Genomic DNA, 12691 nt, shown 5'->3' with positions numbered 1-12691 from the left:
CAGAAAAGAGCAGAAGAAAAATAAAGTGGAAAGGTTTGAGGCAATATCTGAAGAGTTTTTGTTACAGTTCTTAGAGCACAGTGTAGAGTCCTTGATTGTAGGTAGATCTTGCTTTTCATTGGGGCCCAGTATTCTTCTTAAACCTTGTTCACTGTAGGAGACTTTTCTCTCTTGGGGTTCATGTGTCTTCAGTGGATTCAGAGGCTTCTGAGAAAGAGATGGGAGCAGATAGGAGAGAGATCTTCTCAGTCCAGGAGCAAACAGCTTTTCTGCCCAAACTGTTTGTACAAATTCAAAAAACTCAGGTTGCCCAACAGGTTAGTCATGTGACTAGCTAGTTTGACCATGTCGGTTTGTGTATTCGGCCATCTTAGCAGTCAACCTGGAATGTGAGCTCCCCCACCTTCAACATCTGGTGATCAAAAGTCCCTTGTGGGTTGAATGTCAGGGAATGGCTGCTTTGTCCTCCCAATCACTGTCTGTTAATATGCAAATGTCATTTCCAGCCACAGCTGATCTGTTCAACAAGTCCTCTCTTAACTCCAGTAACAGTTTAAAATCAATGTTCATGACAAAATCAATGTGCCCCGTTCTTGGCAGGTGGGGGCCTAGCATGACAATGCATATATACCCCCAGGTCCCTCTGCTCCTATATCCCCTTTAGAATTGTACCCTTTATTTTATATTGTCTCTCCGCATTCTTCCTACCAAAATGAATCACTTCACGCTTCTCTACCTTAAATTTCATCTGCTACTTGTCCGCACATTCCACCAACCTGTCCATGTCCTTTTGAAGTTCTACACTATCCTCCACAGAGTTCACAATACTTCCAAGTTCCGTGTCATCTGCAATTTTGAAATTGTACTCTGGGCACCAAGGTCTATGTCTAGGTCATTAATATATATCAGGAAGAGCCATGGTCCCAACAGTGACCCCCAGGGGAACTCCACTACAAACATTCCTCTAGCCCGAAATACATCCATTAACCACTACTCTCTGTTTTCCTGACACTTAGCCAATTTCGTATCCATGTTGCTACTGTCCCTTTTATTCCATGAGCTATAACTTTGCTCACAAATCTGTAGTGCCGCACTTTATCAAATGCCTTTGGAAGTCCATGTACACCATTAGCAGCATTATCCTCATCAACACTCTCTGTTACCTCATCAAAAAACTCAAACAAGTTAGTTAAACACGATTTTCCTTTAACAAATCCCTGCTGGCTTTCCTTAATTAACCCACATTTGCCCAAGTGACTATTAATTTTTTCCTGAATTATCATTTCTAGAAGTTTCCCCCCACACCAAGGTTAAACTGACTCACCTGTAGTGGCTGGGCTTATCTTTATACCATTTTTTTAAACAAGGATGTAACATTTGCAATTCTCCAATCCTCTGGCACTGCCCCCAAGAAAAAGGAAGACTGGAAAATTATGGCCACTGCCTCCATAGTTTCCACTCTCACTTCCCTCAGTATCCTTGGATGCATCTCATCCGGTCCTGGTGCCTTATATACTTTAAGTACAGACAGCCTATCTAATACCTCCTCCTTATCAATTTTAAACGCTTCAAGTGTCTGAATTACCTCCTGTTTCACCATGACCTGTGCAGCATCTTCTTCCTTGGTAAAGACAGATGCAAAGTATTCATTTAATGCCTCAGCCATGCCCCCTGCCTCCATGAGTGAATCCCCTTTTTGATTCCTAATCAGTCCCACTCCTCCTTTTACTACCCTTTAACTATTTATATGCCTATGGAAGACTTTTGGATTCCCTTTTATGGTAGTTGTTGGTCTGTTTTCATATTCTCTGTTCGCTTCTCTTATTTGCTTTTTCAATTCCCCACTGAGCCTTCAATATTCAGCCTGGTTCTCAGTTGTATTATCCATCTGGCATTTGTCACATGCGCACTTTTTTGTTCTTCATCTTAATCTCTATCTTTTGTCATCTAGGCACTCTGGATTTGTTTGCCCTATCTTTCCCTTTCGTGGGACTATACCTTTACTGTGCCCAAACTATCTCTTCTTTAAAGGCAGCCCATTGTTCAGTTACTGTTTTGCCTGCCAATCTTTGATTCCAATTTATCTGGGTCATATCCATTCGTACCTGCAACACATGGACTGCAATGGTTCAAGAAAGCAGCTCACCATCAGCTTCTCAAGGGCAATTAGGGATGTGCAATAAATGCTGGCCTAGCCAGCAATGCTTACATCCCATGAAAGAATACAAAAAATGGAGGAGGAAGGTTTGAGGAAACAGTGTGCTGGAGGAGTTTTAAGTTTTTCTGCTCTCTAGCAAGGCACTAGAGTGACAATTGGGAGAGGGAGTGGCAGTATAGCTTCAAGTTGCCCAGTCACATCTGAAAATTAAATGATTTTTTAAAAGTTAAGTGATCATTCATCTTGTTGCTGTTTGTGGGTGTCTTTTTTTACCACATTTGATAAATGCAAATTCTTTCTTTAGATTTAACTGGAGCTTGTTTTTGTTTGAAAACATTCCAATGGTTTTATATAGTTATTGTAGATACAAGATTTCTAAAATTAATTCGAGAATTTATTAATTCATTGGTAGCTGTATTACAAATAACCACCCAACTTATCAGTGATATTGCCCTTAGAAGACAGTATAGATCCCAGGCAGTTATTCATCCTCAGCGCTAGGAGACGCCACTGCATCGATGCTCCGCCGCTCTTGTTCTCAATGCTCATTGGTGTTTGTGTTTGTGATTGTGCCGATCGGAAATTATCGAAGTCTTCTGAAACGAGGCGCTGTCCCGGAAATAGCCGAAGAGGGCCGGTGCTGTCCCGGAAATAGCCGAAGAGGGCCGGCGCTGTGCCGGAAACTCTCAAAGAGAGCCGGCTCTGTTCCGGAAATCCCCGAAGAGGGCCGAGGCGTTCGGCGGAGTCTGTGTGGCTGAGAGCGAGGAGGCGGACGCTCCGTGTTCCGGTGGTGACGAGGCCGGCCGGTAGGCCGGGTGGGAAAGATGGCGATATCGCGGGGGCTGTGGTGCTGTCAGCGGGTCTTGGCCTGGATTCCTGTGCTCATCATCACCCTGGTCGTGCTGTGGTCTTACTACGCCTATGTGTTCGAGCTGTGTGTGTGTAAGTGGCTCTTTGTTGTGGAACTGGTGCTGACAGGAGTAGGAAGTTATTGGCTGCATCCAGTGAGGGATAAAAGACACCGGGTCTGTTAGCATCAAAGCTCAGATCACATCCCACTCAGTATTTGGGCCTTTAACAAGCTGTCAGGACAAGAGGAATTTACAGTGTAAGAAGTTGCTGCTCAACTTTTAAAATCTTACAGCAGTGTTTAAATATACATACAGATTATTTAGGTAGGGTGCTGTTAACAGTCCCAGTTGTAGTTTCACCTATTTTACAATAAATTCTGAAGTTATAGCTATTAGAAACTCAGCAATTAAAGCCTGATTCTACCCAACGTTAAGGCAGTTTTCAGATTTCCAGTTGATACATATAAATATACATTGATACATATAAATATACATGGTACAGATTTAGTCCAGTTTCATTTCCCGTGTTCTGTTCTCCTCTTCATGGGAAAGGCTTTCAAGCGAAATTGAATTATAACTCATGTAAAAGGTCAGATTCCAGTTAGTTTTCTGCTGATACTCTGGGTGGGTAATTTGATTCTGTCAGGTACGTGTCCTGATTGTGGACAGAGGCGAGTGTAACAAGAGCCAGGTCTGCAATTAGGCAGTGAGCATTTGTCCAAGATCAGCAGTTGTTTGCAATAACTATGGTGTTGCTGTGTCATATGCAAGCAGGTTCCTTAGGCATAACTCAATACTCAATCCAATGATATAGATACACTCCGAATGAAGAACTGCTTCTTGATGCTTTCCTGAATTTGCTTCTTACTAGTTTGTACCAGGTCCTTTTGTTCGGCAGTCCTTGTTTAACTTTAAGTAACACTCTAGGTTTGGCTTTTGTATAATATTGTATATCTCTACAAGATTACCTCGACAAGTTTTCCTCTCATTCTGCTCTGTCCCTAAGGATCAACCTTATGGTTCTTCTCTGCTTCCAGGGTTTGATGTTTCTCTTATGCATAGATAACCAGAACTGGACACAGTGCTCAGGATGAATCTTGAACAGCTTCAGTTTTGTCTCATTTACATGCTGTCCCTGGGCAAAAACACGATGTCAGGTTCCACAACCTCTCTCAACCCCACTGTGTTTCTGATTTATCACACTATTTGACCAACATCCAATACTGAATGAGCAGAAATTTCCTCCAACTAATTATTTGGAAGACTTCAGCCAATTTCTTTGGTCTTTGCCACAAATTCCATTCCCGAGTCACCTACTCCATCCCTTCTCCATGGCAACTGTCCGAGGCAGAACCAGATCGGATAAAACCTCAGTTTTAAAATTCTTATCCTTATTTTTAAATCCCTCCATGACCTTGCCCCTCCCCATCTTTGTAACCTTCTCCAGACCTACAACCTTCAGATCTCTGTGCTCCTCCAATTCTGGCCTCTTGCACATCCCTGATTTTAATCGCTCCACTCTCGAGGGCTGTACTTTCAGGTGCCTAGGCCCTAAACCTGGTCACTTCTATGCACCATGGTTCAGCATGGACCCTTGGGGCAATTCCAATTCAGCTGCAACTTGTAATAATATCGTGCCTTTAACGTAGAAAAAAAATTCAAGACATTTCTGAGGGACATAAGCAAAAATGAACACCGATCCAATGTATAGGTGATTAGGAAGGGTACCTAAAAGTTTGATCTGAGAGGACTGATTTAAGAAGAGGGAAATGGAAATCTAACTCCTCATGACTACCCTCTTTCCTTCCCACTAGCCAATTCTTAATCCATGACACTGTTCCAGGTGAAATGTTATCTCTACTGCTTTACTTTATCAAAAGGCATTTTGGAAGTGAAAGGACACTACAGCATATGGCTTACTCCTCAATCAAGATGTTACTGCTTCAAAAGAGTATGAGATTAGTCAGAGATGAGGTCTACCTCTTCTAAAACCATGTTGACTGTCACTTGTTAGGGTTCCATTTTATTTCTGATCATTGATTCACACAGTTTGTATTTTTGGATTATAACTTCATGCACTGTGAAAATACGACGTAAACAATGTGTGATCAATGGAAATTAAATTAACCTAAAAGTAAACTGCAACAAGAGTATTTCGAGGAGAGAAGTATTGAAACAGGATTCATTATATTTGAAGCAAATTGTCATAGGTATGATGCTATTGTAGTTACACTAGGCTTTTTAAATTGCCAGACAAAGGATTTTTTAAGAATAGTTTTAGTCCTGACTATATTGCTGTCCTGCCTCTGATATATACCTTCAGGGTATCTGTCATTGAAATCCTGCAGTTGGTTATAAGACACAAATGCTGCATACAAACTGCTATCTGAAGATACTGTTTCCAGTTGCTTGCTGCAGTGCCAGATGTTATCAGAAGTTCAATCTTTACCTAATGTTGTGTTGGAAATTTAGATCAAATTTGTCAATTGTTTTTAATGATTTGTATAGGATATCCCAATGGGTTGGAGGGAATTACTGTGTAATTGCTTGCATTTGAGATGGAGTTCGATTCTGCTCTTTCAGGATGTGTTCCAGCCAAATTCCACAGGGATTCTAAAGAGCCATTACATAACCTTGCTGTAATCCTATCTAAATCTTGTCAATAACCCCCAGGACTCTAAGCCTAATGGGAAGCTTATGGATTTAGTGACAGCACATTGCCTCTGAATCTCAGCATACCATGACATTTTCTAATGAGATGCACTGTATAAAAAAAAAGAACCAGCAATAGATAATATAAAAACTGCTATCTTCCTCCCTTACTTTAGTCCAGTGGTGGCTAGATCCTTCTATCTGAAGCTACAGATTTACTGACCCCTTTAAGTTGCTACCAGGTCTTCAAAATGAAGACCATCTTTCAGGTTTGCTAATGATTCCCATATTTTCACACTTCACTGCTCATATCATGTACTGTAAGAATTCTGATTAACTTCAAATAATGATGCAGAGTCAACATTGCTCTCCCAAATTGGAAGCACAACCAGAAAATGCTGAAAATATGTAGCAGCTTGTCAGCATCTGTAAAGAGGAAAGACAGGTTCACATTTTGGGTGTGACCCTTTGCCAGAACTGAAAGACAAGCAAGCATTTTAATAGGGTGGGGAGAATAGTGAAGGGAAACAGTTGGTTTTCTAATGACAGTGAAAGAGTTAATGACCTACAGACTCCTTGTTGTTTTTCTCTTCCCTGCTTCCCACTTTTTTTTCCAAGCCTTGCTCAAATGCTTGCTTACCTATCAGCTTTTAGTGCTGGTCTGACAAAGAATGACACTTGAAGGGTTAACCTGTCTATTCTCTTCAACACTGAACTTGCTGTGTAATTTTCTGTTTTTGGTTTCAGACACGTATTAAGGTTTGTCTTTACTCCATGTAATTTACATTTTCTTTAGATGCTTTCCCCAATCATTTGTGAGCTTTTTTTTTGTACAAGCAAACTGGGTTTCACCACACCAGTCTCACTTTACCATCTACTGTATAATTGTGTTATTTTTGTGGAGCATAGTTTGCTTGCGATGTGGACACAGAACTGGGTAACAAGCGTATTAGACTCCATTGATGCAAAGTAGGCAGGGCTCTTCCTATGGAGAAAAGCTGGGCCAGGTTTTGAGCTGGATGTGGCAAGGATTCATTTGATATGTGATATTACTCTGTGGAGCCTGAGGAACCCATGCTGCAGTTTGTATACAAAGTAGCTTTGCATCATTAAAACCTATGGAGAAGGCTGGGTGCTGAATTATGAAGGGCAATGACATTGTGATTAAAACGGGAGGATCTCGTGGCACATCAGTTTCAAAGAGGAAAGCTTCAGAGTCCATGCAGGGCTGGTTTGTTTAGAAAAGACATTTTTAATGTATACAAGGTCTATTGCTCCCAGTAATCTAAACCCTAATCAGTGTAGATCTCAGGACTTTGTTGTTCAATGGAAGGTTCTTAAAAGGGATGATTTTGTTTTTGTTTCCATCCATTCTCCCATTGTGGAAAACGAGGATCTTTCCATCCCCATGGTGAATACTAAATGGGAATGCCTTCCTGACATCATCTTCCTAAACAAGTTTCAGGGTTTTGACTGAGATGGAATATTGCAGCCCCAATTTTCTTTCATGCAAAGATTCTCTGCTTCCATTTTATTCCCCGTTTTCTTACCTTTACTCCTCTCTTTTGAAGGTGCTGGCTTATAGTTTCACATGTTGATGGTCCCCACTTGCTCCTGTAGCTTCAGATTTGATTCTGGACAGTTGAATGTCAGTGGCCTGCTTGATCATAGTTCTATTTTTGAGTGCAGCCTACTGAACTCAGTCTTATCTTCACCTAACTTTGCATGATATGCAGTTTTCAGCAGAGTCACTGAATAGTGATCAAAGGTAAAAAATCTGTCTGATCTTTGTTTTCCTTACCCTAATTAATCGAATGGCTAATTGTAGAACTTCTAATGACTTCCCAGCTAAGATCAGCTGATTATACACACAGATTTAACTAGGAACATACAAGCTGGAGAAGTCAGCTTTTATGCAGTTTCAGTAGCTCTGTAAAAATGTGCATTACTTAGTCGTTCTAATCTTAATCACTGGCAGCACCAAGAATTTCCAATCTCCACTTTCAGCTCGCTTACTGGTGTACAAAAACAAACCTTAACAATGCACAAATAAAACTATTCAAATATTGGGAGTACCTCTTACTACAACATTCCAATGCAACTAAAATAAATATCTTAAACACTGAAAGCTTACATTAAAAAATTAATCATCTTCTCTTGCCTATTCTCATTATTTTAACCTTTTGTTCTCAGTCCTCTGTACCTTTTCTGCTCTGGAGATTGGTGAATAGTGCATTCCAAAGTGTTTCTATATCAGCCTCTGATGTTACACTTGCCCATTCCAGCAAGCTCTATTCATCGTTTACTGCCTTTTGATTCATTAGCATCATCTTATCAGGCACCCCCAATGACTCCTGCATATTGAAGCCCCAATATAGAATCTTCTCATCACCATCAACCTCATTACCTCTTTTTTCTTCCTGTGCTTGTTCAGTTACATTCTCATTAATCTTTCTACGAAGTTGTGATATCCATCTCGAGCACTACAAACTCAAAGTTCAAGATTCACGTTCCAGTTTCCCATTTCATTCCCTTTTCTCCCCTTAAAATGGCCTTTTGGGGTTACATTTATTTCTCATCAACGATACAGACTTATATTTTTCAAGGCAAAATGGATGGGATCATAGAATTTGATCCCCAAAGCACCAGTTTAAAAGTTCCAAGATCCCTTATAATGAAATTGAAATTCTAAATCAGTAATCCTGCTTAGCTTTTTATCTGACACCAACATTGACAAGTTAGATTTTCATTGGCTGCAAACTGGCTCCAGCTAAGGCTTAGAACAATGACAACTGACATGGCTTGCCATAAGACCAAGTCTTAAGAAAATAACTTGCCTGGCATTACAGTTAAAACGGCCCATTTTTATTCTAACTCTTTAGTGCAGTAAAAGCTTAAAAGTGGGAATAAAAATGCTTGTAAAGCTCCTTAAGGAAAAATAGCGGGCAATATTATTTTTGGTAATTGCCAATTAGAATTGTGTTGGTGTAGATGTAAATCTGTTTTGGACAGAAACCATATTTGAAGAGCTGATTCCAAAGAGAGACTTGTGTATGTTAAGTCTTTTCTGAAAGTATTTTAATTAACATTCTTGAGTTCAATACAGATTTTCTGGCTATGTGGTACTGAATACAGAATAGTTAGTGATCATTTTATTCCCAATCATTGTTGCAATGGTATGACTTTTGTGCACTGCTGTGTAATATTCTTTGTACGCTACATTTCCCCACTTCTTTCTTGTTAAGTTGAGCAGTAGCTTTCTTTTCCTCTTCCTCCATTGACATCTTTGGTGTATTTCCTCTCATCTGTCTTCCTTCCTCAAAACCCTTTTGTTTGAGGGTATGGGTGGTGCAAAAATGATCTTTCAGCTTTCAGATCTAGAGTCACATTCATCCCAGACTGATGGGATGGAAGTGAGCCTTCTCAACCAGTTTTAAGGATCCTATGTGATATCCGTTCAAGCAGTCTGTTTAAGATTTCTTGCTGTGTGCAGGTCTGCAACACAAAACAGCCTAGCACATGAACAAAATGGGCAATTTAACTCAGACTGCGAAGATGACTGCTGCGGGACATGGAAATGTGTCAGCGAGGAGGCTGTTCTTTGTTCAAAATGTGGGCAATGTTGGAAAAGCCACATTTTTATTAGCCAGCCCTAGTTACCCTGAGAAGGTGGTAGTGGACTTTCTCCTTGATCCACCAAAGTCCTTGCACTGATGGATGGCTTCTGAGGTTGGAGTAAATGGCAACTGGACAGCTTAGAGGGAGTCTTACTTTACACCTCGCCATGTTGGACCTGAGCTGGAGATGTAAATTTTTATTTCCCAATCCTGACATCTGGGCCTTGCTGATGTGCAGGAGTGTCCGAATGCTGTGCTGAAGATAGACTTCCACAAGGACATTGTCAATTGTGGAAAAGTTTTAATTTTCCTGAAGTGCTTCTTGCCTTTCCAAATTCAAATGTACCTAATTGACATCTCTTTTCTTTGGGGGAAGGGTGTTCAGCAATAACTATGTCTGTTGAAAGGTGATTTTCTCCGTTACTTCTTCCTCTTCCTCTCTTCAACTTTTTTCTCATATGCTAGGATTGGAGTGAAGTGGGTCTTTGAGAAAGGATATATTTTGTCTTTTCTGGGTTCCGCTCTTAGCTATCTGATCGTAGCCAGGACATCTTCAGCAGTGGCTTCTTCTCCTGCCCCTGCACTGTTCCTTCTGTCCTTGACCCACTCATCTACCTGCTGCCTCTTGGCAATGTCATCTGGAGACATTGGATCAGTTTCCATGTGTATGCTGACAAAACGCAGGCCTACTGCTCCATCATCGCTCCTAATCCCTGTACTGCCTCTATCTTGACAAACTGTTTTTCAGACAACCAATCGTGGATGAGCTGTCATTTCGTCCAGCTAAAGCTGGGAAGACCAAAGTCATTGACTTCGGCTGTTGCCAGTGATCCGATTCTGTTTCCTTCCCAGCCATCGTTACCAGTTGAACTAGATTGTTTACAGCCTCGACTCTGAACTGTGCTGTGGTACCAATGCCATGTCAGCTCCATTACAAAAACTGCCTACTTCCAACTGTAACATTGCCTGCCTCCACCCCCATGCTGTGAAATTCCCTGTCTAAATGATTTCAGCTCTCAACCTCCTTCCCTCCTTAGAATCCACCTTGTTGAGCAAGCTTTTAGCCATCCTTCCGAATATCTCCTCCTCCTTTAACTTGATATCCATCTTTTGGTTGTGCCTCTGTGAAAGGCTTTGAGGTTTTTTTTAGCATTGAGGTACTCTATAAATGCAGATTGTTGTCATTCAGTGCAACTGTATTGTCAATCCTATTAATAGTTCACGTGTCTCAAAGATGAAACCAAGAAATTTCAATCACAACATTTGTACCTAGTGTTAGAGAAGCAAGAAACTGTACCAGTGCATGTTTCACACTAACAGGTCTACGTCATAAGCATTGGTATTTACGGTAGCTGTTTCTTAGAATACCAACTGTAGAAAGTGAAATTGACCAATAACTACTGTTGCATGTAACAAAGACAACACCAGCAGTAACTGCCAAGAAAGATGCTTTTTTTGTTTATTGAAATAAATCTGCGGTCTTGGTATTTGATAATGGCAGATTTGCATTTGACAGTTTGACTATTTTTGAAAATCAATAGGTAAATCAATATATGATGCTAACTAGGCCTAACTGAAATAAAAACAAGAAATGCTGGAACCACTCAGCAGGTCTGGCAGCATCTGTGGAAAGAGAAGCAGAGTTAACGTTTCGGGTCAGTGACCCTTCATCGGAACTGGCCTAACTGAGTACTGAGGTGACACCATCTTGGGTCGAATTTCAATGTAGGTCCCTTATTCTGCACTAAACTAAAATAGGTTGACTGATTTATCATCATGCGACATCCTACAAACTTCTAAGTCTTCCACAAATGGTGTGTTTGCCGCCAAGTGCAACAGTTTCACATTTTTAAAAAACTTGAAGAGAAAGTTTACATTTGTTTAGCATCTCATCACAAAAAGTTAGCATGCAGATACAGCAAATAACTAGCAAGGCAAATGGAATGTGGCATTTATTGCAAGGGGGATGGAGTATAAAAGTAGGGTTCTCTTAGTCATAGTTATACAACACAGAAACAGGCCCTTCAGCCCATCGTGTCTGTGCCGACCATCAAGCACCTAACTATTCTAATCCCATTTTCCAGCACTTGGACCGTAGCTTTGTATGTTATGATGTTTCAAATGCTCATCTAAATTATTCTTAAATGTTGTGATGGTTCCTTCCTCCACCACCTCTTCAGGCAATGTGTTCCAGATTCCAACCAGCCTCTGGATGAATTTTTTTTTTCCTCAAATCCCCTCTAAACCTCCTGCTCCTTACCTTAAATCTAAGCCCCCTGGTTATTGACCCCTCCGCTAAGGGAAAAAGTTTCTACCTATCTAACCTGTCAATGCCCCTCATACAACTTGATACAACTGTCTAGGGCATTGGGTATTGCTAACAGTTTTGGCCTCCGTACTTAATGAGGGATATACTTGCATTGGAAGCAGTTCAGAGAAGTTTCATAAAGCAAGCCCTTCATCCTAGGAATCAGCCTAATGAGAAAGGATTGAGCAGGTTGGGCCTATACTCATTGGAATTTAAAAGAATGAGAAGTGATCTTATTGAAACATGTAAGATTCTGAGGCGGCTTTATAGGGTAGATGCTAAGACGGTGTTTCCCTTCGTGAGGGAATCTAGAATACGGGGGCACAGTTTCAAAATAAGGGGTCTCCCATTTAAGACGGAGATGAAAAGGAATCTCTTCTCTGAGAGTCGTTAATCTTTGGAATTCTCTTACCCAGAGAGCAATGGAGGCTGGATCATTGAATATATTCAAGGCTGAGTTAGACAGATTTTTGAACTACAAGGGAGTACAAAGGCCTGCTCCTGCTCCTATTGCTTATGATCTTAAAGCACTTTGTAAAAAACATGTTTTTTGAAATGCAGTTACTGTTGTGTAATCTTGCAGCAATGTCCCACAAATAGCAAATGAATGAGTGGCCATATACTTTGTTTTTGGTGGTAGTGCTTGAGAAAAGATAGAATACTAGGAGAACTCCCTGCTCTTCTTTGAAAAGTGCAATGGAATGATTTGCATACACCTGAATAGGTAGTTGGGATCTCGGTTCAGACACGCAGTCTCATCAACACCAGCATTTCCAACCATGCAGAACTCTTTCAGTACTGCACAGGAGCGTCAGCCTAGATGAGTAATTCTCAAACTTTTTTTAGTTTAGTTTAGTTTAGAGATACAGCACTGAAACAGGCCCTTCGGCCCACCGAGTCTGTGCCGACCATCAACCACCCATTTATACTAATCCTACACTAATCCCATATTCCTATCACATCCCCACCTGTCCCTATATATTTCCCTACCACCTACCTATACTAGGGGCAATTTATAATGGCCAATTTACCTATCATTTTTTGGTTGAAGAACCCCTTTTCAAATGGATTGGTAATCATGGACTCTCCATCTGAATTATAATAT

General features: G+C 40.8%; 1 protein-coding gene across 2 annotated transcripts in view; it reads left to right on the top strand.

Annotated features, from left to right (window-relative positions):
- The first annotated feature begins 2860 nt into the window (after nucleotides 1-2860).
- Nucleotides 2861-12691, top strand: part of zdhhc15b (zinc finger DHHC-type palmitoyltransferase 15b) — a 62780-nt gene continuing 52949 nt past the window's right edge. The window contains exon 1 of one of the 2 annotated variants that reach the window (XM_068047273.1): nucleotides 2861-3100. In XM_068047273.1, the coding sequence (XP_067903374.1) occupies nucleotides 2983-3100 (118 nt within the window). In that variant the 5' untranslated portion in view covers nucleotides 2861-2982. The remainder of the gene's footprint in view (nucleotides 3101-12691) is intronic. The other variant, XM_068047272.1, reaches the window with a different exon arrangement.

Source organism: Heterodontus francisci, chromosome 15 (genome assembly GCF_036365525.1).
Source record: "Heterodontus francisci isolate sHetFra1 chromosome 15, sHetFra1.hap1, whole genome shotgun sequence".
Lineage (NCBI taxonomy): Eukaryota > Metazoa > Chordata > Chondrichthyes > Heterodontiformes > Heterodontidae > Heterodontus > Heterodontus francisci.
Note: the sequence above shows the minus strand (reverse complement) of the source record. Positions and strands in the feature narration are given on the sequence as shown.